The sequence below is a fragment of the Maylandia zebra genome, linkage group LG18, assembly GCF_041146795.1.
Source record: "Maylandia zebra isolate NMK-2024a linkage group LG18, Mzebra_GT3a, whole genome shotgun sequence".
Lineage (NCBI taxonomy): Eukaryota > Metazoa > Chordata > Actinopteri > Cichliformes > Cichlidae > Maylandia > Maylandia zebra.
Genome location: NC_135184.1, coordinates 9909251 through 9923253, shown reverse-complemented (window position 1 = coordinate 9923253; position 14003 = coordinate 9909251). Strand labels below are relative to the sequence as shown.

At 43.6% G+C, this 14003-nt stretch overlaps 1 protein-coding gene across 2 annotated transcripts in view; it reads right to left on the bottom strand.

The window, feature by feature from the left end:
• Positions 1-70: 70 nt before the first annotated feature.
• st6galnac5a (ST6 (alpha-N-acetyl-neuraminyl-2,3-beta-galactosyl-1,3)-N-acetylgalactosaminide alpha-2,6-sialyltransferase 5a) overlaps positions 71-14003 on the bottom strand; it is a 72748-nt gene continuing 58815 nt past the window's right edge. The window contains exon 5 of one of the 2 annotated variants that reach the window (XM_004555223.6): positions 71-3079. In XM_004555223.6, coding sequence (XP_004555280.1) covers positions 2830-3079 — 250 coding nt within the window. In that variant the 3' untranslated portion in view covers positions 71-2829. The remainder of the gene's footprint in view (positions 3080-14003) is intronic. The other variant, XR_013094328.1, reaches the window with a different exon arrangement.

Below are 14003 nucleotides of genomic sequence, written 5' to 3'. Positions count from 1 at the left end.
CTATATGATATAAAAAATCTAAAAGCCTGCATATCCTGTTTAGTGACAAAACAACTGTATAACATCTGACTTCAGATGAAGATTTTTAATTACAGTTCTGTTATGTTAATATTTCTGAGTATTAGAGAATGCAATGAGCTTTTTATCATCCCAATATAAATTAAGCAGATTTTATTGATCTGGTAAAAGCTCCACAGTCTAATAACTAAATTGTCCTTTTACTGCATATTTCAATTCCCTTTTCTTTGTCAGCTTGATTTATATTCCTCATCTTCTATGAGATGGCAGTACAGTGCAATTTTCAAACACAAAAAAATGCTCCCACACTCAGTTATGAACATGGTCAAGAATCTATTTGTAGCTCTGGGGAGTAATGAGAGAGCCTTGTAGCTAGTCCCGTGTTTCATTATTATTTCAGTATGACACAGCCTGATGTCACAACCAGACAGGAAGAACAAGATTGAAAAGTGAAAATGGCAGCTGCCGTCACTCAAGGGTGAAGGTGAATCACTTGAATCACTGACTCTCTCGCCTCCACACAGCCTACATACATCATCTTCCCCTCCTGGTCACTGCTGAACACAAGTACCAAAAATAGTTTCCATTTTTTCCCCTGCATTTACAGCACTTAGTTTACAACAAAGCTACCGATAAATGGTGCTTTACTGAGTTTTCAAACGATTAGTCAACTGGTCAACATAAAACTAACAACAGATTTTACAGACAACAAGATTGATACCATTCATGCTTATACAGGGGGAGTGAGGATACTGTTAAGACTTGCGTCTGTATGTTTCGTTTGACTACCACAAAACAAATAGTAGCGCAGATGGCTTTTATTATTATTATTTTCTTTTTACATTTGACTTTCAGCTTGTGCTACGCTAACCGGCTACAGCCACGAGAGAGGTAACAGTCTTTTCATCTAACTTTCTGCAAGAAAGGGAATAATCAGATCTTCCAAAGTGTCAAACTATTTAAGTTATTTATGAAGCAAAGATATCAAAAATACCACTGGTGGAGATTTGCTTCTTTCTCAGGATTTTATCGCTGTTTGATAAAAATCTTCAGATTTTGGACAATCAGGAAATATCACGGTAGCCTGGGTAATTTAGATGAGCATTTTTCACTGTTTTCTTGCATTTTCTAAACCAAAGCGATCTTCTATAATGGAAAGAGTGAGTATTTGCAAACCTACACAGCATGATTTGTTTAATTAGGCGAAAAAAATAAAAATATTCAACTAATTACCATATTGCTAACAGACACAAATAACACTGTCATTGATGGATGAGTGAACATCTCTCCAGAAAAGAAAAAAAACATCCAGATTCTCGCTGCAGTACAAAGTTAGAAGCACTCTCAGCCTGGCAGCAGACCCTGCAGCAGCTGTTCATGATGTATGAGAAGCAGTTGTGTCTTTGTCTCCGCCGAGGAAATGTAATGTGAAACATGCCCTCATGGTGCGAGCACCCATGTATCTGACCCACAGCATCTCTGCTCTCATTACTCACATTACAGAGATGAGAGTAAAATCAATAGGGACTTAGCACCAGGATGTATCATTAAGATAACCCCACGTCTCATTGCTTTATCCTGATCGATGCCAGATTCTTATTCATGGATCAAGAAAGGAGGGATGGAAAATCAAGAGCAGGAATCTACATGTACTATATATTGTATTAAACAAGAGGAGAGTGTATATGTATGTAAATGAGAACAAGAGAGTGACACATTACATACTCACCAGTTTAATTTAAAAAAAAAAAAAGTAAAAAGAAAACCCAGCATTCATTGAAACGGTGTAATTCTCCTTCTTGTTGATATGGGCTTTCAGACCTGGCAGCAGATACACAGTTGGATGGATAGCTGCTCCTGCATCCCTGTCCTCGATCCTAATTTCCTACCTGTCTTGTGTGACATGGTTGTGCATTTACACCCAGCTGGTAGCTATATGATCTCACTATTAACTGGTGACAGGAGCCAACAAAGCCTTATGATACATACATCTGGCACCAGAGGAGGTGCACACACACACATACGCACAGGATAAAACCTACCAGTACACGCTTGTCATTCAGCCAGACTGTGCGACATCGGGACATTTGAGTTAGGGTGAGCTCATAATGCACACATCTGAAAGGCAGCCTAAATGAGTCAGGGAAGTGATTTATAAAAACGCTTTGAAGGTGTCTGAGCCTTTGTTGTGTGACATGGGAGGTCTAACAAATCTCATTCAACTTGACCTCCCCAATCTTTGAAAAATGCAGAGCAATATCACACCTGAACAGTGACTGTTCGCACTTTCAAATAGCCAAATTTAACTCGAGCTACACCATTATTTGTATTCACCTTGCACTGCCTCCAGTAGCAAGATTTCAAAACATTGTAATGGTATTTTTCTTTCCACGAATCCTTCAGCGAATCCTGCACAGATCCACGATTCAACAGTGACTTTGTTGATAGACCAGACTCAAGTTTATATCCCCTGTGATCCCTCTAGTAAAGATATGCATACACACACACATATACACGACGAGCTAGAGAGTCCACAGTAAGACATTGCAAGCATGCATCATGAGCAGAGTGTGTAATGATGTTGCCTTCTTGTATTACCTCACTTTACAAGGCTTTCAGTGAGGATTGTTCAAGTTTGAATTGGTTCACCACAGTAAACAAAACACTGCTGGAGCTGCATCTGTTTTCATCTGTAATGACTAATTTTCCTTCATGTTTTATTCGTTGTTTCAAGGGTGCCGCACCCCCTGAATGCAAATCTTTACAGTCCTTACACAAATTTCTAAAGCATTTTCTTTAACCCCACAAAAGTCACGTCTTCAGCGGAGCTGCAGTGACTGTCCCCTCAAGCGTCCGGTTGGCTGGGAGAGGCGGGGGGCTCCAGTCCGGCTGGTAGAAATGGATGTCAAATGTCCGTGCCCAGTTGGCGAAGACGCGCTTCTCTGTTATAAAGCGGTGGTGACTGCCCCGTCGCCCACGCTCATGAGAAATGTACATAGCGCACTCATCTGGGCCACGTGGCTCATAGTAGTGATAGGGGACAGAGTGGTTCTGAGGCTCCCTGCAGTGATGGAAAGAGAGAGGGAGAGGGAAGAGACTGTTGACATTTAAAACCACTTTAATGAGTCACAGAGGTTCATGTGACACCAGAATGCATTTTTCATTTCAAGGTGAGGGAGAGAGACTGATCTGCATTCGTTTGTTTGAGGTTTGCACGGCCCACACAGCTAAATGTAACTAGTTTTTATGACTTTTTAAATGCCATCTGCTGCTGAAGAGTGAGCGGAAAAGCCAAGAAAAGAAAAAAAGCTAAAAGCAGCAGCTCTGTTTGAACATGAATAATAAGTCTCTTGTGCTTGGTTTAAGTTCATGGCACTTCATATATCAACATTTCATTCAAATCCAACTGAGTTCAGTTTTATTTATCATTCAACAGACATTGCAGGGCACCTGGGATTACTTTGTAAAGTAAAGACATTGCAGTTGTATAGACAGAAACCCGGCAAGGATCCAGTTGGCGACAGTGGGGGAGTGAGCTCCCATTTAATAGGCAGAACAAAGTGATGGGAGGGCAGCTGTTTCGCTCATCACTTGAGATTAGTGTAAAGAGAGAAAAGACGTACAATGAGATTCACTACAATAAATGCGCTTTAAAGTGCTTTAAAAGATTGAAGTGAAAAATATAGAAGCGTGACTGAAAAAAATACGCTTTTTGCCACAATTTAGCAGAGATAAGTTATTTTCTCAGTTTTGAATTACAAGTGTAAATTTTGAGATAACAATCCAACATTTTGACTTGTGGATGGACGGGGTTGACTTCAGTGTACAGTGGCCCGGAGCAAAAATGCTGTAAAAGCACTCAAAACACTACAGAAGTTGAACAAAACACTGTCTAAATAAAAAAAAAAACCCTACAGAAAACACAACAGCAGTGTTTCTGGGGACACAATAACATGACAGAACACCCAGTGAAGTGACAGAAACCAGAACATGTGAAAGACTGCGCTGAGACACAGTTAAAAGCAGCAGAGTATTTGTTGTAAATGTAAATTCTAATACCTTAAATACATGTTTGCTATTAGCTGTTTACTGTTAGCTTGTCACTTCTGCAACTGTTGCATCCAATCATCGTCTCCCCCAAAAACACTTCTGTTGTGTTTTGTGTGCTTTTGCAGCACTTTTGTATTTGCTGGTGTTTTCTTACATTGCAGGTTGTTTCACTGGTTGCAAAAAAGAAGTTTCATGGTACATAAGGCTGATCACAGCCTGCACAAAGTAACACCTACTGGCGCTTGCAATATAAATTACTACGTGATTTAGTAGGTAATTCTTTTCCCCACCTGCACTGTTACAAACAATCTTAGGTGTCTTCAACTTGCCAAAATCCCACACTGTCCTGGTTGTGGCCAAAATGATTCTACTATAGAACCAGGTAGAAATAAATGTTACAGTGTTAGAATATTACAAGGTTACACTTTCCCCTCCACTCTTTACACAAACTTTAGCATAGAATGTCTTTGATTTCTCAGACAGATTAACCACTTCCTTCAATTGATTTTTGTTTAAGCTGTCATAGCACAAGAAGGTCTGAAGGTCATAGGACCAGTCTGTCTCAAAGCTGGCAAAGAGAGGCAGACAAACATTCATGCTCATATTCACACCAATTTAGAAAGAATATAGAATTGCTAACTTAACTTGCGCATCTTTGGACTGTGGGAGGAGCTGGAGCATCTAGAAAGAACATCTATGTCTTTCTTTTTTAAAAGTAGAAGTACACAACACCATACATGCCCAAAATATGTTGAAACTTGCATGTTCTGTTTCTTAGTAAACAGCATTACAGCCTTCTGGTTTGAGGCTTTGCACAACATTGTAGACCCCGAATGCTCTGAAGTGTCGGATGTACTTGAGGTCAGGGCGAATTCTTTCTTTAACAGGCTAGTAAAATATTTCTTTATACACAAGGGCATTGTAAGCTTGAACAAAGAGTGAGCCAAACAAACTGCTCTCACAAAGCTGACAACATATTATTGTGTTATAACAGTGTAGCAAATACTCTGCACCGTATTCTGTTTCTAAAATTGGAAAACTCAGCCTTAATGGTGTTAATGATTTTTCAGCTTAATTTTCCTTTGCAGATTAACTGCACAGATTTTCATTTAAATTAAATTAGATGGTGAAGAAAGTAGACTTCCTGTTTGTGTATTTCAAACAATTTTCATTTCTGAATTTTGCCCAGTGTTAAATCACTTCTTCACACACATCTGTCATAATAGCTGAGATTCTGCTGAAATATTAATGAGGCATTTTAGCATTTTCACCTACGCCAGTCATCACGTCCATAGAGCAATTTATCTTCATATATTAATCATTATGCCATTAGATTTTTTCCACATCTGCCCATTTTTCTATTCAGTGTGAGCTCAAATCAAATTTGAGTCTTGGACTTGTATGCATTTCTGACCGTGATACATTTTAAATGTGAGTTTGTAAGATATTGCAACTGCTGAGCAAATGATAGCGCTGGTTTACATCACTCGAAATGCTTTAATAGCATGAAAAGACAAGGGTGCTGGCTTTGTTAGTTCTGTTTCAGTTAAAAAACTGCAACAGTAAAATGAAAATTTTCAACTGTATTATATAATTTTTTTGTAAGATCAGGAAAATAATTAGTTCTGAACCCCTTCTGCTTTTATAATCTCAGTGGCAGATGTATCCTTTTAATTTTTTTTGTTTCCAGTTGTCTTGCACAACACTGAAACTTTTGTGTAACAGAAGTTGTTCAGCGTTGTCATGAACAACATTGTCATGAAAGCCTAACAGGGAGGGTTTCATATTGTTCCCCAGCTTCTCTGCACACGCTGGGAGTGCAATAAAAACTGTGAGTTCTAAAAACACCTTAAAATGTGGGGAAATGTACTTCACCACTATGATCAATCATTTATTTAAAAAAACAAACAAACAAAAAAAAATACTTTTAGAAATCTGGCCACTGTGTAAAAATCACAAGCCCCAAAATTGACTTACATTTTTTTTAAGAATCAATTTGTTTTTAGAAAGAAGTGTTCCTTTGGGAAAAAAAGGGAAAGGTGGGCATTTTAAAAGCAGTCCATAAACAGCATGTAGCAGCAATTTAACAAAGTAAAAAAAAATTCCCCTGCATCTTACGACTGAAAAAAGTTATATAACAGAAAAGGCAGCACTGAAGGAATAGTAAGGAATATTTTAATATTACAATTCATGCATTATTTATATTTGTTAGTTATTTATTAATGCTTTAGCGTTATATATTTATACACACACTTGAATGTCAATAAAGTGAATCTGACATGGCATTTGAGGTACACTTTTAAATTCTCAGTAGCATCGCATTCAGTAAAAATCAACTGACTGCAGTCATGATGTAAACTAAGAGACACGCTAAATATTGGCTTAGGCCAATGATTGCTCAAAGAAATGAAACAGCAGCACACCCTCGTCGTTATTGTCTATATTGAATTTGTGCTAAAACCCAAAATAAAAAAAATATTCTTTAAGCAATCACAGCCAAGGACAAAGATATACAGAACATTTTACAGTTTGTTCTTTTTTATTGAGAAATCTAATAAGATTTGTTCCCTGTTCAATAAAATCCCCCAATTAAAGCACAGGCTGAGACCAATGAGACGTGAGCTGTAATTCAAACCATTAAACTCTGCTAACAAGGCTGGTTAATTTGGTTGCCAGAATCAAGAGGGATTCACAAACTGCTGCATAACTCATACAGGGAGTGCAGAATTATTAGGCAAGTTGTATTTTTGAGGAATAATTTTATTATTGAACAACAACCATGTTCTCAATGAACCCAAAAAACTCATTAATATCAAAGCTGAATGTTTCTGGAAGTAGTTTTTAGTTTGTTTTTAGTTTTAGCTATTTTAGGGGGATATCTGTGTGTGCAGGTGACTATTACTGTGCATAATTATTAGGCAACTTAACAAAAAACAAATATATACCCATTTCAATCATTTATCTTTACCAGTGAAACCAATATAACATCTCCACATTCACAAATATACATTTCTGACATTCAAAAACAAAACAAAAACAAATCAGCGACCAATATAGCCACCTTTCTTTGCAAGGACACTCAAAAGCCTGCCATCCATGGATTCTGTCAGTGTTTTGATCTGTTCACCATCAACATTGCGTGCAGCAGCAACCACAGCCTCCCAGACACTGTTCAGAGAGGTGTACTGTTTTCCCTCCTTGTAAATCTCACATTTGATGATGGACCACAGGTTCTCAATGGGGTTCAGATCAGGTGAACAAGGTGGCCATGTCATTAGTTTTTCTTCTTTTATACCCTTTCTTGCCAGCCACGCTGTGGAGTACTTGGACGCGTGTGATGGAGCATTGTCCTGCATGAAAATCATGTTTTTCTTGAAGGATGCAGACTTCTTCCTGTACCACTGCTTGAAGAAGGTGTCTTCCAGAAACTGGCAGTAGGACTGGGAGTTGAGCTTGACTCCATCCTCAACCCGAAAAGGCCCCACAAGCTCATCTTTGATGATACCAGCCCAAACCAGTACTCCACCTCCACCTTGCTGGCGTCTGAGTCGGACTGGAGCTCTCTGCCCTTTACCAATCCAGCCACGGGCCCATCCATCTGGCCCATCAAGACTCACTCTCATTTCATCAGTCCATAAAACCTTAGAAAAACCAGTCTTGAGATATTTCTTGGCCCAGTCTTGACGTTTCAGCTTGTGTGTCTTGTTCAGTGGTGGTCGTCTTTCAGCCTTTCTTACCTTGGCCATGTCTCTGAGTATTGCACACCTTGTGCTTTTGGGCACTCCAGTGATGTTGCAGCTCTGAAATATGGCCAAACTGGTGGCAAGTGGCATCTTGGCAGCTGCACGCTTGACTTTTCTCAGTTCATGGGCAGTTATTTTGCGCCTCGGTTTTTCATTCATTCATTCATTCATTTATTTATTCATTTTCAGGCACAACAAATACCTATATTGAACATAAAATACACAAAACAAAAAACAAAACTTGCCTGAAAAAGGAGTGGGACGAAGAAAACTTATTAAATCCCACCCCTATACTCACTCATCAACAAAAAAAAACAATAAACTTCCCGCAGCTACGCCCATCATTGCATACAGACCCATCAACAGCCCCGGGCAGATACAAGCATCTAAGCGGCAGCTCGCAACCAACAATTAGAGCCTTCATAACTGAATACAGAATATATAAATTATAAATTGCATTACCACAGGTAACAGGCAGTAATAACTACAAGTAACAGACACACATACATATACATACATATATATCTACACACACAAGTACATATATGTACATACATACGCACACTTTATTTTTTATTTTTTATTTTGGAATCCATACCAGCAATGGTAAGAGGACAGACATTACAGAGCACACTAAAACCCATCATTGAGTATACTGTGACCAGACCAACTGTTTGTAGAGAAATTTAAATCTATGAATATTTTTGCATTGTTTCAATTGTAAACTCAGACTGTTCCAGATTTTCACACCACATACAGACACACAAAAGCCTTTACGGGTTGTTCGAGTTCTGGGTAATTTGAATTCTCCAAAGCCTCTCACATTATAAACCTTTTCTCGAATTTCAAATCTAGTTTGTAAATTTGCCGGTAAAAGTTTAGTAAAAGCTTTATACAAAATTATGGATGTATTGTAATTAACCAGATCCTGGAATTTAAGTAATTTTCCACACGCTTCTTGCGACCCTGTTGACTATTTTGAATGAAACGCTTGATTGTTCGATGATCACGCTTCAGAAGCTTTGCAATTTTGAGACTGCTGCATCCCTCTGCAAGATATCTCACTATTTTTGACTTTTCTGAGCCTGTCAAGTCCTTCTTTTGACCCACCATGCCAAAGGAAAGGACGTTGCCTAATAATTATGCACACCTGATATAGGGTGTTGATGTCATTAGACCACACCCCTTCTCATTACAGAGATGCACATCACCTAATATGCTTAATTGGTAGTAGGCTTTCGAGCCTATACAGCTTGGAGTAAGACAACATGCATGAAGAGGATGATGTGGACAAAATACTCATTTGCCTAATAATTCTGCACTCCCTGTAGTTCATTTCTCCTATAGAGGACCATCAGGATGAGAGCGCTTCTCTGAAAGTTCCCTGTACTGTGAATCTACAGTATTGATGCATTGATACACTTTTTTTAACATCTAATTTGGCTTGCATCTGTTGCATTTGCTAGAATTAATTTACTTCTTTCTATTAATGAATGAATTATTTAATAATTTTGCTGCAACGAAGAAAAATCTCAAAGTTGGAATAATTTATATGCTTCTTTACTATTTTAATTGCATAATTAGCCCTTAATAGGCTAATTAACTTAATTAATTACAAATGCAATTACACAAAGTTTAACCTTTTTACATCCTTTCATCTTATGAAAAGTCAACACATCATAGAACAATGCTGTAATGTTCCTTATCACAGCGGTCCCCAACACCCGGGCCTCGGACCGGTACTGGTCCGTGAGTCGTTTGGTACTGGGCGCGAGAGTTGAGGCTCAGGTGTGAAATATATGGCTTTCAGGGTTTTCAGCGTTATTTTGTTATCGTTTTTATCGTTAACTCGGTTTTCCTGGGTCTTTTCACATGTGTTATGAATAAATCTTCTTTTTTTCGGCACCGGTACTAGTTTTATTTTCTTGTATTTATCCGCGACACCCTAAAGGCCGGTCCGTGAAAATATTGTCGGGCATAAACCGGTCCGTGGCGCAAAAAAGGTTAGGGACCGCTGCCTTATCAACAGAGGTGTGGACTCGAGTCACATGACTTGGACTCGAGTCAGACTCGAGTCATTAATTTTATGACTTTAGACTTGACTTGAAAAATGTTCTAAGACTTGTGACTTGACTTGGACTTTTACACCAATGACCTGGGACTTGAATTGGACTTGAACCGGTTTACTTGAAAAGACTTGATATTTCACCCCAAATATAAAATTTAACATGCATATTATATAGAGATTGAAAATGTGACGTCATCGCTACCTTATCGTGGTGGAGGGGTTTGTGTGTCCCAGGGATCCCAGGGGCTATGTTGTCTGGGGGCTTTTGCCCCCTGGTAGGGTCTCCCATGGCAAACTGGTCCTGGGTGAGGGACCAGACAAAGAGCGATTCAGAAGACCCCCATGAAAAGAATATCGAGGGAACAGTTTACCCTGCCCGGGATAGGGTTACCGGGGCCCCGCCCTGGAGCCAGGCCCGGGGAGGGTGCCCGAGGGCGAGCGTCTGGTGGCCGGGCCTTAGTCCATGGGGCCCGGCCGGGCACAGCCCGAAGAGGAGACATGGGCCCATCCTCCCGCAGGCCCACCACCCGCAGGAGGCGCCATAGGGGTCGGGTGCATTGTGAGCCGGGTGGCGGCCAGGAGCGGAGGCCCTGGCGGACCGACCCCCGGCTGCCAAGACTGGCAATAGGGACATGGAATGTCACCTCTCTGGTGGGGAAGGAGCCTGAGTTGGTGCGTGAGGTTGAGAGGTACCGGCTAGATATAGTTGGGCTCACCTCTACGCATTGTCTGGGCTCTGGAACCAGTCTCCTGGAGAGGGGCTGGACTCTGTCTCAGTCTGGAGTTGCCCCTGGTGAGAGGCGGCGGGCTGGGGTGGGTATTCTTATATCCCCTCGGCTTGCTGCCGGTACGTTGGGGTTTTTCCCGGTGGACGAGAGGGTTTGTTCCCTGCGCCTTAGGGTCGGGGAACGGGTCCTGACTGTCATCTGCGCTTATGCGCCGAGTGGCAGTTCGGAGTACCCAGCCTTCTTAGAGTCCCTGGGGGGGGTGCTGGAAGGTGCTCCACCTGGAGACTCTGTTGTCCTGCTGGGAGACTTCAATGCTCACGTGGGTAACGACAGCGAGACCTGGAGGGGCGTGATTGGGAGGAACGGCCTCCCTGATCTGAACCCGAGCGGTGCTTTGTTATTGGACTTCTGTGCTAATCACAGTTTGGCCATAACGAACACCCTGTTCGAACATAAGAGTGTCCATAAGTGCACGTGGCACCAGGATGCTCTAGGCCGTAGGTCGATGATCGATTTTGTAATCGTATCACCAGACCTGCGACCATATGTTCTGGACACTCGGGTAAAGAGAGGGGCTGAGCTGTCAACTGATCACCACCTGGTGGTGAGTTGGATCAGGTGGCGGGGGAGGACGCTGGACAGACCTGGTGCACCTAAACGCGTAGTGAGGGTGTGCTGGGAACGTCTAGCAGAGGCCCCAGTCCGCGAGATCTTCAACGCACACCTCTGGCAGAGCTTCAACAGCATTCCGAGGGAGACTGGGGACATTGAGTCCGAATGGACCATGTTCAGCGTCTCCATTGCCGAAGCTGCTGCATTGAGCTGCGGCCGCAAGGTGGTTGGTGCCTGCCGTCGTGGTAATCCCCGAACCAAATGGTGGACACCAGAGGTGAAGGGAGCCACCAGGCTGAAGAAGGAGGCCTATCGGGCTTGGTTAGCCTGTGGGACTCTGGAGGCAGCCGACAGGTATCGACAGGCCAAGCGGAATGCGGCTCGGGCAGTGGCTGAAGCAAAAACTCGGGTGTGGGAGGAGTTCGGAGAGGCCATGGAAAAAGACTTTCGGACTGCCTCGAAGAGATTCTGGCAAACCGTCAGGCGTCTCAGGAGGGGAAAGCGGTGCTCTACCTGCACTGTGTATAGTGCTGGCGGAGCGCTGTTGACGTCGACTGAGAAAATTGTCGGGCGGTGGAAGGAATACTTCGAGGACCTCCTTAATCCCACTGACACGTCTTCCGGGGAGGAAGCAGAGTCTGGGGATGAGGGGTGTGACCCACCGATTTCCGGGGGCGAGGTCACTGAGGCAGTTAAACAACTCCTTGGTGGCAGAGCCCCTGGTGTCGATGAGGTCCGCCCCGAGTTCCTGAAGGCTCTGGACGTTGTAGGGCTGTCTTGGTTGACACGTCTCTGCAATGTTGCGTGGAGATCAGGGGCAGTACCTGTGGACTGGCAGACCGGGGTGGTGGTCCCCATCTTCAAGAAGGGGGACCGGAGGGTGTGTTCCAACTACAGGGGGATCACACTCCTCAGCCTCCCCGGGAAAGTCTATGCCAGGGTGCTGGAGAGGAGGGTTCGTCCGCTAGTCGAACCTCGGATACAGGAGGAACAATGCGGTTTTCGTCCTGGTCGCGGAACACTGGACCAGCTCTTTGTCCTCTCGAGGATACTTGAGGGTGCATGGGAGTTTGCCCAACCAGTCTACATGTGTTTTGTGGACCTGGAGAAGGCATTCGACCGTGTCCCTCGGGGCGTCCTGTGGGAGGTGTTGCGCGAGTATGGGGTGTCTGGCCCATTGCTACGGGCCATTCAATCCCTATACAACCGTTGCAAGAGCTTGGTTCGCATTGCCGGCAATAAGTCGGACTCGTTCCCGGTGGGTGATGGGCTCCGCCAAGGCTGCCCTTTGTCTCCGGTTCTGTTCATAATTTTTATGGACAGGATTTCTAGGCGCAGCCAAGTGGCGGAGGGCTTTCGCTTTGGTGGCCTCAGAATCTCATCTCTGATTTTTGCGGATGATGTGGTTCTGTTGGCTTCATCGGGTGAGGGCCTCCAGCTCGCACTGGAGCGGTTCGCAGCCGAGTGTAACGCAGCGGGAATGAGGATCAGCACCTCCAAATCTGAGGCCATGGTTCTCAGCCGGAAAAGGGTGGAGTGCCCACTCCGGGTCGGGGATGAGTTCCTGCCCCAAGTGGAGGAGTTCAAGTATCTCGGGGTCTTGTTCGCGAGTGATGGGAGAAGGGAGCTGGAGATCGACAGACGGATTGGGGCTGCGGCTGCAGTAATGCGGACGCTGCACCGGTCAGTCGTGGTGAAGAGGGAGCTGAGTGTAAAAGCGAAGCTCTCAATTTACCGGTCGATCTACGTCCCTACCCTCACCTATGGCCACGAGCTGTGGGTAGTGACCGAAAGAACGAGATCGCGGATACAAGCGGCGGAAACGAGCTTCCTCCGAAGGGTGGCTGGCCTCTCCCTTAGAGATAGGGTGAGAAGTTCGGCCATCCGGGAGGGGCTTAGAGTAGAGCAGCTGCTGCTCCACATCGAAAGGAGCCAGCTGAGGTGGTTCGGGCATCTGGCAAGGATGCCCCCTGGGCGCCTCCTGGGCGAGGTGTTCCAGGCATGTCCCACCGGGAGGAGGCCCCGGGGCAGACCCAGGACACGCTGGAGAGATTATATCTCTCGGCTGGCCTGGGAACGCCTTGGTATTCCCCCGGACAAGCTGGAGGAGGTGGCTGGGGAGAGGGAGGTCTGGACCTCTTTGCTTAGGCTGCTACCCCCGCGACCCGACCTCGGATAAGCGGATGAAGATGGATGGATGGATGGATGGACGTCATTCAGGGGTAAAACCGCAAAGGATTCTGGGAACTCGTGGCAAGAGGTACTAGCGCACGCAGGCTTTCAATTGAAATCAGTCACACAGCGATAAAAAGAAACACAAAAATGTCAAGAAGCTGTTGTATTATTAACTGCAATAGCCGGTCGCATGACAGCCACGGGAAGCCGACGGGTAAAGAGATCGGTTGTTATCGGATTACGTCGTTGAAGAGAAATAGTTCGAGCCATGTTTCCGAAGTAACAAAGATGCGACGGATGGTCTGGATTGCAGCCATTCAAAGATCAAATATAACGTCCCAGAACACTCCAGCTCACAGGTTAGTCTGCTCCAAGCATTTCCACAAAGGTCAGTGTTTTGTAGTAGTTAATACGTCATTTTCATAACATAATTAGTGATATAGGTTACAAGCAAGTCTGGCGTTGAACAGAAATGGTCGCGCTATGCTCCTTTGTTTATTGTGCATAAATAGTGAATTGTCCTGACACAATATTGCGTTTCGCTTCTGTTATTATGGTACATTGACAAAAACATATACTTTTATTCACAGGATAAAACAGTTGTTTTGT